A 16,030-nucleotide genomic window follows, 5' to 3' on the forward strand; every position below is an offset into this window, starting at 1 on the left:
TTTAGTATTCTGTTGTGCCTCTGAGCTCTTGGCTATGTTTCAAATGGTGTTTTTACTTCTCCAAGTTATTCCACAGAGAAGACATGTCTAGCAATGCAGATTTGCTCAGCAGGATCACCAATAAAACTAACCCGACGCCAATCAAAAGGACTGAGTGATTAGCAGTTTTCCCAGGCTGTTCCTCTGTACCCTGCTGCTGCAGCAGTGGGATGGTAATGAAATCAGCTCTTCTAACTATCTCAAACAATGCTGATTGCTCTTCAGACATAAAACATTCTGTCAAACTCTGCTGAAATTAAGTGTTATGGTTTTTTCAAAGGAGAGTTAAAATTTCGACAAAAAAGGAGCAAGCACATTAAATCAAGATGACATTTTCCTGGGGGTGGATATACTCTTCTGATTAGTAAATCAACTCTATGTGCTTACTTCATTTCACAACCTGCATCATCAACTAAGAAGTTCCCTCAAACTCCTGGTTCAGATGGAAAGCTCTACATAATTTTAATATCTACCATATAGTTGTTTCTTTCTGTCTTATTCTAACTGCCTGCAGCTTTCAGAGTAGTTAGGGCTAGAGACTGAGGAGAAAACTAAGTCCATAAAATAATTTAACCAGGGCATCAAGGAAGGAAACAGTGTATGGGTAAAGTGTCATATTAAAGATAAAGGAATAAGGGTCTTGTTTCTTGGAAGCTAAGAAAATCTACATTTAACAATGCTGTTAAATAGTATGGTGCCAAATAATTCTAAATAAAGTCTCTCTTGGTCCTAATGCTATGAATTTTTCTTGTGTTTAATAACCATAGCAATAAGTAACCAAAATATGGTAGAAAAATGTCACTAAAGTGGTTTGTGGACTCCCTTCTTTGGACACGTTTTAATATTCAATTACCTGTCCAGTGTAGAGTATCTTTCCAAGTGCAGGCCCTTAAGAAGAGTTTGTTGAATGAATAAATGAATGAATGGAGAAGATACAAGTTTAGTTTTACTTGAAGTAAAGGACAGACTAGATGGCCTTTTAAAGTTCCTTCTGATCCAGAGACTTCAGATATAACACCTGTGTCTTCATGCTAAATATTTTTGCCTTTTAATTAACCACTATAATAACATTAGTAACATCCCAATTATTTCCAAGAAAGGCCATTTGCTAATAGTCCCTTCTTCAGGATGTTTTTTGCCCCATTTATTTCACTGTACAATCTTTTGCAACCCAGCTCTCAATTCCAGAATGGGAAAATGGCCCACACTTTTCTGAGAACAGCACGAGGTTCCTCACATGAATAAAAACTCACAGCAAACAGGAGCCTAAAAGTGCTGTAGGAGTCAGGTGAATGAGTAGCAGCTTCCGCCCCCCCCCCCCCCATCTGATTTTTTTTTCAGTCTTTTCTTGAGTTGTAAGGAAGGGCAATAGGGCCACCTATATAGATGCCAATTGGGATGAAGAAAAAGAACTTCGGCTCTCCAGAGAATGCAGTGACTGACATGCTACAGAAGCACAATTAGAAATAGGAACTGGATTCTTCATTGAGTACAAGCTATTTTATACAAGAGTGCCAAGAATGCAGCATACCTACTTACTTGTCAATGTCTAGGGATGGCTGGGTGTCTCTCCTATTGTCACTCTTATTCTTGGCCAGTTTCCTTTTCCGAGTCAACACTTCCAAAAGAAAAGAAAACTGTTAGATTATAGGATATTTTGATCCTTTTCCTGCAATGCTATGGTGTTTCACTGAATGCTTTGCAAGACACCCAGGAAAGGATCTGAAGAAAATTCTGTATAAGGGGGCCCTATTCAAATTCTGTTCCTCTAGAAAAGAATGCCATACATGAAGCGACTATTTCCATGGCACGCACCATACAAATTGAGGTGGCTATGTAATCCCATGAAAAATTTAATCTTCTTCCCATTCATTAACTTTAGGGGTGTGAAGAGTCAAAGCAATCCACTCAAGGGGCCAAGCTAATATTATAGTCCCTCTGGGAAAGGTCTTTTTGGTAACGACCCACCTGGGGTTGATTGATCCAGGGAAAATAAACAGTGGTGTTAATTTAAATCATTTGAAAATTAACTATTCCTCTTTCTCTGCTCCCTTCCCCCCACCATGGCACTAAGATGTTGCAATGCAGGTTAACTTTAGTATTTTTGTTCATTTACGCATTCAATAGATATTAATTATCTACAGTTTGCAGAGACCTGTTTTGGGTGCTATTGGTAGACACTAAATTTAGAGAAGTCAGTCCCTGTTCTGATGAAGCAACAAAGGGATACAACACAACCACAGAAAATCACAAGACAATATATTAGGTCATTTCTACATTACAGAGGTGCAAACCAAAGGGGAAGAAGGTTGTTACTGACCAGAAGAGTCATAAAATGTTTTATGGAGGAATCAAGATGAGTTTTAAAGGATGGGCAAACATTCATGAGGCAAAGAATGAATAAGAGGACATTCCAGGGATAAGAAACAGCATGAGTAAAGGCAGAGACACAGAGAAGTGGCGTGTGTGTTGAGGGAAGAGGGATGTCCAGTTTGGTTGATAGAGGAAGCACAGAGGCAAGGAATATAAGATAAGGTTAGAAAGGCGAAGGTGAGGTGAAGGCAGGGGCATCAAAATGTACAATACCTTGAATGCCCTGATAAAGAAGCTTAAATGTTGAAATAGGAAACATCCAAGGCTTCTGCATAGATTTCATTTGACTATATATCAAGTGCTTGTCCAATCTCTGCATGAAAATATCTAATAATAGGAGCCCATCACCTTCTAAAGCAGCTTATGATTTTTTTTTAATCACCAGCATATCACAGCACCTGACACAGAAGCTTAACGACTTTCTTTGATGAACTGATTTGACTGATTGAAAGGAGTAACAAGCTGAAGTAAGAAGGCATGTTAGAGGGTTACATAATATTCCATGCCTTTACTAGGTTGATGGCATAAGGAAAGAGGAGAGGAGGAGGACAAATGTTCAACATCCATCATGGAGGTAGAATGAATAAGACTTGGTAACTTGAATATGAGAAGGAAGAGTCAAAGACAAAACCAAAATTATGCATCTGGGGGAGAGGGTGGATTATGGTGCTTATGGTCAGATATGTCTAGTAATGGGGAGCTTACTACGTCATAAAGGAGCTCATTCCATTTTTGGACAGTTGTATTAGGAACTTCTGCCTTCTGTTAAGTTGAAAACTGCCTCTCTCCAACTTCCACAAACTGAATTCTATTCTAACTGAATCCCACTGGTCATACAGAAGAAAGATATTTTTTCTTTGGGACAGCTCTTCAGATGTCTGAAGATAGCCTTCTAAATCTTTCCTTGTCCAGTTCCTTCATTTGCTGCCCATGTGATGGAGTTTCTAGATTTTTAGCTTTGCCAGCAACCCTACTTGAGGAATAATCCAATTTGCCAATGTTCCTCTTATAATGTGGTACCTAGAACAAAATGCAATATTCTGGATTTGACCTTAGCTATGCTGCTAATTACATATCTTAGGCCAATCCTGCTGCTTCATACAGCCTTGTCTTCTAAACCTACAATCTTTTTCTGCTTGCAGAGGAGTCCTTTCCCTGGCAGCCTATACCCTTGGCAACAGAGACACACTTCCTAGCACTTGGATCAGATTTCTTGGCTTTCCCTGAATTTACTCCTTTCTAGTCCTAGCAACTTTGTTCCAGTTTGAAAGGAATAAAACATCTTCTCTTGTATACCTCAGCACTGTGTACACCTCTCCCCCAATACATAAGCATATTGTATTTGCCTAGAATGTACTCTTTTCCTACTCATTCAAGACTCAAGTTAAAATTCCATAACTCCCATATGAAACTTTCTCTAATCACTACAGCTTATACTGATATGGTTCACAGTATGGCGAATATAAAAATGACTCTGAAGGGGCCTGGGTTCAAATACCACCTCTAACATTTACTACAAGATGGACTTTGAGGTCCCTTCCAACTCTAAACCTATGGTCTTTTTTGCTGAACTATCTCAATTTAACACTTACTAGCTTCTATTTCACAATTGAGTATAATTATACCTTAATTGTACAGTCTAACCTACAACTATACTGTAGGAACTATGGAAGCAAATATATCTAATATTTATTTGCATTCACTATAGTGCTTAAGAAAGTAACAGAGCACATTGAAAGTACTAAATAAATACCTGTGTATTTACTCATATAGCACGCTAATGTGCAAGAAACAGTGGAAGAATGTATAGGAGATGATAATAAGTGGTTATCAGTTGATAATGTTTAATATTAATTTCAACTTGCATAGTGGAGCATCCTGGGTAGTAACTCGTCTAGATTTCCCATGGAACCTCATTGTTGTCTTATGATAAAAACTACTATAAATCCCTTCATAAATACTACTGACTACTCTAAACCAGGATTTGGAATCTGCTTATAGGTAGACATCTAGGTTTCTAATTTTAAAAAAGATCCCTAAATGATCTTATCAGCCATTCCTGAGTTTGGTGAGCCAAGGGGGCAAACTATTAGAACTTTTGCTGCTGCCTAATTTCAGTTTTATCAACAAGAAAAGGGACAACAGCAAAAGGAAGAAGAGGATAGCAATGTGAACAGAAGGTAGCAGTTTATCCCAAAGGGCACTTATATTTTAATATGGGCTGCTAGTAGTAAAGTGGATTGAGTAGTATAGTAGATAGAGTATTAAGCATGAAATCAGGAAGACCTGAGTTCAAATGTGGCCTCAGATACTTACTAGTTGTAAGATCCCAGGCAGGTCACCAAACCCCATTTGCCTCAGTTTCCTCATCTGTCAAATGAGTTGGAGAGGGAAATGGCAAACCACTACAGTATCTTTGCCAAGAAAACCCCAAATGGAGTCACAAAGAGACAAATATAACAGAAATTTTATTGATACCATCACCACCACAATGGAGAAGTGGTCCTCTGGGAAGTCTTGCCACTGGCAGTCTTATTTTCCTCAGAAACCCTCTCCAATAGAGCTTGACATTCTGGAAGGCATCTTGATTTAACCTGACCTTTAAGACAGGTAGTTCAGAATTGGCACTCACTACACTAAATTTGTGCTGGGCATCAGTTTTAAAAGACAGATATAACAGTTTTTAGCTATTTTAACTGTAAGTATAAGTTTTTATACAGAACATAGAGATAAATAGGTGATTTAAGCAACCCATAAGAGCTATTCATAGTCTAAACAAAGCAGTAGTATCTTTCTTCTACTCCCCTACTCCTCACCAAACAATCAAAAAAATGGAAGCATATGGTTGAACAATAAAGATATAGAACCAGAGAGGCTTCAGGGGTATCATCAATTACTTAAATTGAGAGGAATCACAGAATAATAGCTTTTAAGTTGGGAGAGACTTCAAAGATTATCTTATTCAATTTCTTTATTTTACAGATGAGGAAACTGAGGTCTAGACATGGGCAAGATCATCTAGGTTGTGATAAGCCTGGGATTTGAACTCAAGGCTTAGGTTTCCCAAACCAACATTCTTTGCTGCCTATTTTCAGAGGAATGTTTAGGAAAAAATCAATATTCAGACCCTTTTTTTTTTCATTCTATAAATGTGACTACAACCCTTTATAACAGAATGTAAAGTTAAACAGTGATGGTCTAAGTTACACTATTTGGAGGATGGGCTTGTCAGAACTGTTTCTATATTTACAGGTAAAACCACTAATGGGATGAGCAAGTAGTAGGAATAGATGGAAAGACAGGGCTAGGCAACATGTGAAAATGACATGAGGGTTAGGAGAAGCGTTTAATCTTAAGCTGCATTAACAAAATACATCATCCAAAAGACAGAATGACAATAGTTCCACTGTTCTGCCCTGAGCAGACCAAATCTAGAGTACTCCATTCCAGCTTTAAGGTGTCATATTTTAGCAAGAACGCTGACAAACTGGAATTACGACTAGGAGAGTGAAAGAACTTAAAACCATAAGCGATATGAACTGGAAGAATATTTAGGTCTAAAGAAAAAAAAGTTAGCACTTTAAGAATTTAACTAGGGGGAGAGGTTGCTCATCTGTAAAATTAAGGGTTTGGCCTAAGATGACCCCTCCTACCTTTAGATGTATGAGCCTATAAAGATCAGCTCTGTTTTGCTTGGCCCCAAAGGGCAGAAGAAGGAACTGTGGGTAGTTGCATAAAGGCAGATTTTGGCTGTAGAAAATCAAAAACTTCCTAACAGTGTTGTCCAAAAGGGAAATGAACTACTTTGAATTAATAGGTGGAGACTCTTCTAGAGGTTCAAATAAGACTAGATGACTTCTGAAGTTCCTTCTCATTTTGGATTTCTCTAAATGCTGTTTCCTAGATTTAGCCTCAAAAGATCATTCTATAAACCCAAATTAAATGTTTCAAAAGACTGATCTACATAAAGTCCCAGAAAGGAGAAGTGCTTTCTGACTCTTTAGTGAGTAGTAACAGATTATCACCTAAAGTCCTCAATCCACAAAATTTTATCACTACCTCTTCAGAGAAATCTGGATTTTTAATATACACAGAAAAGGAGAATATACTTGTCAGCACTCCAGAAAGAATAAGCAAGCCAAAAAGACAAAAACATGGTGCATTCTCTCAAGCCTGTTTCAAAGTTTCATTAATGATATATATATACTCTTGGAAGAAATAGTTTACATAGATTTCATGGTTGCTACAGTTTCAAAATAGATTTTTCTTTCTTTTGGGGGGTTTGTAAAGTGGGAGAAGAATATGAATAGGAACAAAAAGGTCCCAGACTTCTTGACCCCACTCAAAAGGTAGGAATTAGACATCTCAAGTGAAATACTTTGAATGCTCTGCTCTTCCACTTACTCTTGTGAATTTTAGATTCACTCCCACCCTGCTTAGTCTTTAGAATTCTAGCAATCAGGAATGTATACACCCCCATTTAAGGATTAACTGTAGGGGAGGATGGCCTATGATCAGCATGTGCTATCAAGTGACAAATCAGAAACAACTGACTGACCCCCTGGGCTATCCTAAGCCAAGCTTAAGCCACTATTGGTACATGAGAGACACAGGAAGTAATGTAAAGAACTGCCTATATGTTTTTGTGTCTCTTCCTGTGTGAGGCTCTTGCTTGGAGGCGTTGGGAGTTTTTGGTGGCATTTGGCATGCTTGAGGCTTTGGTGAACTTGGGAGGTGGAGTTTACTGGGAGGAGCTCTGTAGCATGGTTTAGGTGAGGCGTTTTCCTGAATGAGAAACCTTGGTGAGTGATAAGACTGAATTCCTCTTTTCCTTGACCTTCTGTAGGCACTATCCTATGAAGAGGCCCCTCATCTTTTTTTTTTTTAATAGTATTTTATTTGATCATTTCCATGCATTTTTCATTAAAGACAAAGATCATTTTCTTTTCCTCCCTCCCACCCCCCGTGAGGCCCCTCATCTTGAAGGAAGCCTCGTGGCTGGAAGCCAAGCTAGATTTAATCTTCTGAGAAGACCCCTTGGGTGAGGCCTCTGAACTCTCCTTGCCTTAGGTCAAGCCGGAGCAAATTTTCTACCCTTTCCCTCTTCTCCTTCTTAATTTTTTCCTTCTATTGTAAATAAACCACCATAAAATCCCATACTGATGAGTATTTCATTGGGATTGAATTTAAATTCCTGGTGACCACTAATATAATATATTCATTCTCAACACTAAAATTTTACCCCTAACAGTCTACAGTGTTCCTGGAGTCAGCCATGTCAATGCAAATTTTAGCAAAGACTCAGTAATTCTTACTGCAAGGGCAAATCTGATCGCTGAGAAATATTTACAGATCTTCTTAAGGTCTATGAAGAGTCAGTATGTGAAAAATCCACCTAACTTTAAAAGTCCCGAGCAATCTAAGTAATTATTGAATTTTAAATCTTTCTATTTAATCAAACACTTTCAAAGAAAGTGATTCTTTTTAGGTCTAAAAGACAGCTAGAATTATGCAGCAGAATCTGATTAAAAGTCATGGTAGCAATCTACAGTTTATAAACTATTTCCTCAACAACCACTCTGTGAGGTAGGCAGTTCACAATTCTTGTCCACTTTACAGTGGAAGAAACTGAAGGTCAGAGAAATGCTCAGAAGCAGAAGAGTCAATATGTAAGTATAGCCATCTTTTCGCTATACTATATTGTGGGGCTTATGAAAAAAGATTTATGATTTGATCTTCAACAATAATTTGGGGGGATTTATCCCCTCTATAAGACTGGATAAATCAGACACTGAATATTCTTTCATTAAAAATGTTTTTTAAAACATTAATACAATGCTTACTTCCTTTTCTTTGAGACAGAGACTTGAGAGTTTGCTTTCCAAATCACTAGTACCACCAAGTAATCAGAGAATTAGAAAATGTGCAAGCTAGAAAAAACAGATCCTACAATGCACAGGGGAGGAAACTGAGGTAGAGAGCCTAAAGATAAGATACAGAGAGATCTCTAAAATCTGCACAATGTAAACTCAGTGACTTCTGAATTCCATTAGTGAAATTTCTATCTTCCATAAAAAACTTAATGTTTCTAAATATGTGATTTTAGACAGTACTAAGAAATGATAGCTATATAACTCCAGACAATATTAACAAATGAGAATATATCTGCCAAGACAAACACAGGAATTATATGAACATAATTCAGAACTCTTTTCACACAAATAAAGTCAGATTTAAATAATCAGAAAAATGTTAATTGATCATGAATAGGCTGAGCTAATATAATAAAAATGGCAATTCTACCTAAATTAATTTACTTATTCAGTGCCATACCAATCAAACTATCAAATAATTGTTTTAAAGAACTAGAAAAAATAACAAAATTCATCTGAAAGAACTAAAGATCAAGAATATCAAAGGAATTAATGAAAAAAATGTAGAGGAAGGAGGCCTAACAAAACCAGATCTCAATTTACTATTAAAGTAGTAATCATCAAAACAGTATGGTACTGGCTAAGAAATAGAATGGTGGATCAATGGAATAGATTAGATGCACAGAATACAGGAGTAAATGACCTTAGCAATCTAGTGTTTGCTAAACCCAAAGATCCCAGCTTTGGGGTTAAGAATTCACTATGTTGACAAAAATTGCTGGGAAAAATGGAAAACAGTATAGTAGAAACTAGGTATTAACCAGTATCTCACGTCCTATATAAAAATAAAGTCAAAATGGGTATATGGTTTAGACATAACAGATGATACTATAAGTAAATGATGGGAACATAGAATAGTTTGCCTGGCATATCTATGCAGAAGGGAAGAATTTGTGACCAAACAAGAGATAGAGAGCATTAGATGATATAAAATGAATCATTTTGATTATATTAAATTTAAAAGTTTTTATATAAACAATACCAATGTAACCAAGGGAAACAACAAATTAGGAAAACATTTTATAACAAATTTCTCTGATAAAGGTCTAATTTCTCATATTTGTAGAGAACTGTCAAATTTATAAGAATACATATATAATTTATGTTATTCCCTAATTGACAAATGGTCAAAGGACAAGAATAAGCACTTTTCAGATAAAGAAAACAAAGTTATCAATAATCATATGAAAATATGTTCTAAATCACTTGATTAAAATGCAAATTCAAATAAATCTGAGGTACCATCTCACACCTATCAGATTAGCTAATATAATAGTAAAAGAAAGTGATAAATGTTGGAGGCCATGTGGCAAAATTAGGACACTAATGTATTGTTGGTGAGGTTTGTGAACTGATCCAACTATTCTGGAGGGCAATTTAGAATTATGCCCAAAGGGCTATAAAACTGTATATACCCTTTCATCTAACAATACCACTTCTGTACCTAGAAGGAGGAAAAGGACCTTCTTGTACAAAAATATTTATAGTAGCTCTTTTTGTGGTGTCAAAGAATTAGAAATTGAGGGAATGTCCATCAATTGGGGGGAATGGTAGAACAAATTGTAGCATATGATCATGACGGAATGCTATTTGTGCTCTAAGAAATAATGAGCTAGATGAGTTTAGAAAAAGCTGGAAAAATCAACATGAACTGATGCAAAGCAAAATAAGCAGAACCAGAAAAACATTGTACACACTGACATCAATACTATAGGATGATCAACTGAAAGACTCAGCTACTCTCAGCAATACAATCATCCATAACAATTCTAAAGGAATTCTGACAAAGAATGCCATCTTACCTCCAGAGAAAGAACTATTAGAGTTGGAATGCAGATCAAAGTAAATAATTTTTCATATTAGTTTGTGTTTCTATTTTGGAGTTTGGGTTTTATATTAAGTATTCGCTTATACTCTGAGAAGGGAGAAGGGGAGACAGACAGACAGACACATAGATACAGACACAGACACACACATGGTTTACAAAGCACTTACATAGAGGGTATCCTAGAAGTCCTAATATAGACAGTCACCTTACTTTATCTCACTTGATCATCACAATAACCTTGTTAAATGGCTACTTATTATTATCCTAATTTTATAGATGAAAAAACAAAGGCCAAAAAAGGTTAAGTGATTTGTTCAGGTTCCCACAGCTACTTAAGAGCCAGAGGCAAAATTAGAACACAAGTTTTAATATGTTACTGAAGAAAATTTTTTTAGACATGGCTAATTCTGTGATTTGTTTTACATGATAAAACACATTTGTAACAGTTTTGTTTCCGTTGCTTTTTCAATGAGTGGGAGAGGGGAGGTAGAAGACAAAATCTAGAACCAAAAAGAACTCATTTCTTCCTTACTCTGAGATTTATTTGAAATACTACCTAAATGTCCTATACGAAATAACTACATAAAAATCATCAGACTTTTTCTATGTTACCAATAAAACCCAGGAGAAAGAGATTAAGAAATTTCATTAAAAATGGCCAAACAATGTATAAAATATTTAGGAGTCTACCCACCAAGACTCACACATAACACCTAAATGGATACAACTATAACACACTTTTTAATAAAATATGAACCCAAATAATAAAATATTGTTTATGATCAGGATAAGTCAATATAAAAATGAAAATACCATCTAAATTTATTTATTCAGTGCCACATTATCAAATACACCAAAAGATTACTTTCAATAAAAAAATTTTTATTTAGAAGAAAAAAGGCCAAAAATTTCAAAGGAAATAATGTTGGGGAGGAGGGAAGAGATAGAAGGGAGCCTAATGGTACACCTCTCAAACCATACTAGAAAGCAGTAATCATCAAAATAATTTGGTATTAGTTAAAAAATGCAGAGATCATTCAGTAGAACAGATTAGGTACAAACAACATAAAGAGGCAAGCAAAGTAAAAGTGTTCAATAAACTCAAACTAGTGAGGTAAATGAGTCAGTATTCAAGAAAAACTGCTGGAGATGGGAAAGCAGTCTGGCAAAAATTGGGTATAGAACACACTCCCACATATATACTGTAATAAGCACTAAAATGAATGTAAAGGACCTAGACATAAATCAGAGGAGCAAGAAAAAAAATGTGTTACAATCATGGATAAGAAGAGTACATAACAAAAATAAAGAGTAAAAAGATCATAGAAAATAAAATAATTTTGGTTATGTAAAACTGAAAATATTTTACACAAACAAAATCAAGGAAGTTAAAATTAGAAGGGAAATTAAGTGAAAAAAAAATCTTTAGAGCAAGTTTCTCTCATTCCAAGATATATAAGAATCTATCTGATTCAAGTATATAAGAATAAGCCTCATTTCCCAAAAGAGGAAATCCAAATTATCAATAACCATACAGAAAAAGTTCCAAATCACTAATATTTTAAAAAATGCAAATTAATACAACTGAAGTTCCACCTCACTAGCAGATTGGCAAATGTGGCAAAAAAGGAAATGACAAATATTGGAAGGGCATACTAGTACATTGCTGGAGTTTAGAACTGGTCTAGCCATCCTGAAAAGCAATTTTGAATTGTGTCCCCAAACTCACTAGGCTATCTATATTCCTTTGATCTAGCAATACTATTATTAGTTTTATAATTCTCCCCTGCAAAAAAAAAAACACCCAAATTTTAAAAGGTAAATCATGTTATGATTGTAATGGAATGAATGCAATGAAACATTGTTATGCTATAAGAAATCCTAGGTAGTTTAAACTTATGCAGTTTGCAGTGAGCAGAACGAGGAGAAAACAGAGAGATGATGAATCTGAATTTTACCTACATTTCCTGACAGAGTAGATGCCATACATTTCTGAACATACATAGCCAATGTGCAGACTATATGCTTATTTGTTATGAAGATTGTGATTATTTCCCCCCCTTCCACATAGAGGAACCAAAAAAAAGGGGGGGGAGGACATTTAAGCATTTTTAAATGTGCAAAAGAGAACATGTTCAGAAGGAAACAAAGAAAAAGAGCAGGATTTTTAAAGTAATGCTGAATTTTGCATGTATTTTTATTTTATGGAAGCTTTAAGTAATAGAAACCAGTGATTCCACATATAATCTTTTCCCATTCTGCTTTGTAAATGGAATGTTGATGGGTTGTCTGTGAAATTCAAACTTACAAAAAAAACAAACAAACCCAACCTGGACACCTTTTCATCAGAGACTGAAGCTTAAGAGGAGAGAATGGGGGACGGCAGAACCTAAGAGTGGAACTGGCACTAGAAGTGAAATCTCTTGCCTTCCCTGCTAAAGCTTTATCCATTGTATTACTTTGCTTTTGATATGGCAATCTTTGTGACTCACTCAATCCCAAATTTTTATATACCTCTTTCTTACAGAGGTGATCAAAGATATGGTTATAGAAAAGGTTTACTGCATATTAATCCCTATCTAACCCACTGTAATTTTAGCTGAACAGGCCTTCCCTATCTTCTATTTCTCTTCATCTCAAAATCTTTTGATTTCGTTCCTTTTACTCACTTTTCCCATTTGATACGTCTTCTCCCCGTCAAAGCCAGCTCCTCTATACATGCCCTTTATCCCATTCCTCCCATATTCTCCATCAGACTACATCCTGAATTATTCCCCCTTTCTAATATTGTCTCTCCATAGCCTTTCCTACATGTCCAAATTTACCCCATTCTATAAAAACTTCCATTGTATCCTACCATTCCTTCACCTCTCCTGTATTTCTCAGCTAAAATAGAAAAAAGCTATTTATACTACATGGCCTCCCTCTTCTCACTCACTCCTTAACCCTTTGCAATCTGGCTTCTAGCCTTATTATTCAACTTAAACTGCTCTCTTCACAATGATCTCATACAAAGGCCTAGCCCTCCCACTCCCACCCCCAAGTCTTCATCCTTCTTGACCTCTTTGCTCCACCTGACCACCCAATTGCCCAGTCTCTCCTCCTGGATACTCTATCTTCTCTAGATTTTTGTGACACTACCCTATCCTGGTTCTACCCCTACCTATAATGCCCACTTCTTTTCAATCTCTGCTGATTCATCCTTATGATGTTCCCTAAATATCTGCATACCTCCAGGGCTAGGTCCTGGACCCTTCCCTTCTCTCTATATATTTTATCTCTTTGAGTGATTTCATTAGCTCTCACAGGTTTAATTATTATCTCTAGCCAGAGTTCTATTCTCTGCTCCAAGGGTTAATCAAGCATCAATCACCAATTGCTTAGGCAATCAGCATTTCAAAACAGACAGCACAGAGACATCAAACTCAACATGTTCCAAAGAGAACTCATTATTTTTCTTCCAAAACCCACCTTTTAAAAACATCTATTTCTGTCAAAAGCACCATACCACCATACTTTCCAGTATTCCAGGTTCATAACCTCAATACTGTTTCCAATTCCTCATTCTCTCATCCTTCAAAGTCATATCAGTTGCTAAATATTGCAACCTCCACAATCTACCTCTACCATATCTCTCACTTCCAAACCCTTCTCCATACCCACTCAGCCACCACAATAATTTACCTCTCACTTATACTGCTATGAAGACCTTCTAATTAGTTTTCCTGCCTCTAGTTTCTTCCCATTCCAGTGCATCCTCCACACAGCTACTAAAGGGATTTTAATTAAGTGCAAATTTGACCATGTTTCCTTTAATTAACAAACTTCAGTTCTCTGTCTCTAAAATATAAACTTCATAGCTTTTAAAACCCTCTGCAACCTGACCCCAACTTATCTTTCCAGTCTAATTCCCTTTCTACCACAATAAAATAATGTAGCTGAATCTTTGCTTTGTTCCTCATGTACAGCCTTCCATATTTCATGCCCTGCATGTCCCTCTCACTCTTTTTTTTTTCACTTGATGTCCCTCTTGCCTGAAATGCACTCCCTCCTATTCTCTGCCTTACAGAATTCCTCTTTTCTTTCAAGATAAAGCTCATGTGTTACTTTTACTTTCTACATGAAGCCTTTCTATCTATCCCCTTTATGCTCTTGCCTAACAACTTCTTATTGTTTTATATTTATTGTGTATATACATACTTATATATGTAACCATAGGCTCCTTTAACAAAACGAAAGCTTTTTGAGAACAGATTTTTTAATTCATTTTTTGTGTTTGTATCCCAGCATATGTGTATGTCCACATACATACATACATATATACATACATACATACACACACACACCTACAGAGTACCTGGCATAGAACACTTAATGATAATGCATTTTTATTGTTTGAACAATAAAAAACATTGTCTATTAGGAACAAGTCTGAATCAATCAAATTATTTTGCTAAGGTAAATAAAAGTACTTCTGGACAGAATTAGATTTCAAATTTTTATTCAGATGCTAGTGCCAGAAATAAGGCAAAAGAAGGGAATTAAAGGAATAAAGATCAATAAAGAGGAAATCAAACTATTCCTATTTGCTGATAATGTGATGATTTACTTGGAAAACCCAGGGAATCTGCAAAGATACTAATTGAGATAATTAATGGCTTCAACAAAGTTGCAAGCTACAAAATGAATCCTCAAAAATCAATAGCACTTTTATGTAATAATAACAAAACTCAAGAAGATAATAAAAAGGTAATTTCACTTCAAATAAGTACAAAATGCATATATCTGGGAATCATGTTTATATTCAGAGGTGAAATGCTCTAAGTTTATAATGTTCTTGAAATTGTTTAAACAGTTTCCATAGACATTCTCTGTTGTCCTAACTTTTAAACTTCCAAAGATGCCTGGAACGTAAGCAGAGAGCATTCTGCACCCCACTCCCCCTTTGCTGTCTTTTTTAGGAAGTAAGGATCTGATTTGAAAAAGGAGTAATACGTTTTATGTTTTCAAATATATACTAAAAGGATACATGATTTCATTGGTATAGGTAATGCCCTCCACTAACAAAGATCACAACTTCTCTGTACCTTAGATAAGGTGTCTTCATAAGTTGTTTCATTATAAAAATGCATCCCCTTTAGTGACCAAATTTATACTGATAAGACACTTGAGCATTTAGCTAAGATGACACTTGGCTGACAGACAACATACAAGCCCTCGCTGTCACATGTGAAAATGCTGGGTACTAGAAAGAATTTTCCCAAGTATAAATACAATCAGTTCAATTGAGGTAGCCCTAAAGAGGCTGTAAAACATGGTTTCAAAGTCACTTCTCTAGATTAGTACAAACTAGGTTGGCTCTGAAGCAGCATAATTTTCAATCATGGTTCAACAGAGGCACATATTAATATCCTCTCACTCACTACAATAAGGAAAAAGAGGCAAGACCCAAGACTGATATGGAGGCCACCTGCACCACATAACTGCCTTTATTTGTTCTAGTTTAATCAACTGTCAAGACTTGGAAGGAACCTTGGAAATAATGATGTTCTTGCCTCATTTTAGCAGAGGAAATTCAGTCTCTAAGAGAGAATGTGACTTGCCCAAGGTTACACAGCTAGAAGCAAAATTGTGACTCAAATCCAGATCACCTAACTACGAATCTAACATTACTCTCATCATGTGGCCTCTACTCTGATAATTGCCAGGTCTTTATTAAGCATCTCTAAAAATCTGGTGGGTTCTGTTAGACTTACACAGAGTCTTGATAATTCCAGGGTTCATTTCCACAGTACAATGAAGTCCCTTGGGTAATGCTTGTGGTACCTAGCTCAAAGATCTTGAGGATCAAATGATA

The 16,030-nt window shown here is 36.0% G+C and overlaps 1 protein-coding gene across 15 annotated transcripts in view; it reads right to left on the reverse strand.

The window, feature by feature from the left end:
* The window catches only part of UIMC1 (ubiquitin interaction motif containing 1), a 193,473-nt gene that overhangs the window by 6,218 nt on the left and 171,225 nt on the right, over nucleotides 1-16,030 (reverse strand). For 14 of the 15 annotated variants that reach the window (XM_056811650.1, XM_056811651.1, XM_056811653.1 and 11 more), the window contains one exon: nucleotides 1,579-1,657. In XM_056811650.1, coding sequence (XP_056667628.1) covers nucleotides 1,579-1,657 — 79 coding nt within the window. Of the gene's footprint in view, nucleotides 1-1,570; nucleotides 1,658-16,030 lie in introns of all 15 variants that reach the window. The other variant, XM_056811657.1, reaches the window with a different exon arrangement.

Source organism: Monodelphis domestica, chromosome 1 (genome assembly GCF_027887165.1).
Source record: "Monodelphis domestica isolate mMonDom1 chromosome 1, mMonDom1.pri, whole genome shotgun sequence".
Taxonomy (NCBI): Eukaryota; Metazoa; Chordata; class Mammalia; order Didelphimorphia; family Didelphidae; genus Monodelphis; species Monodelphis domestica.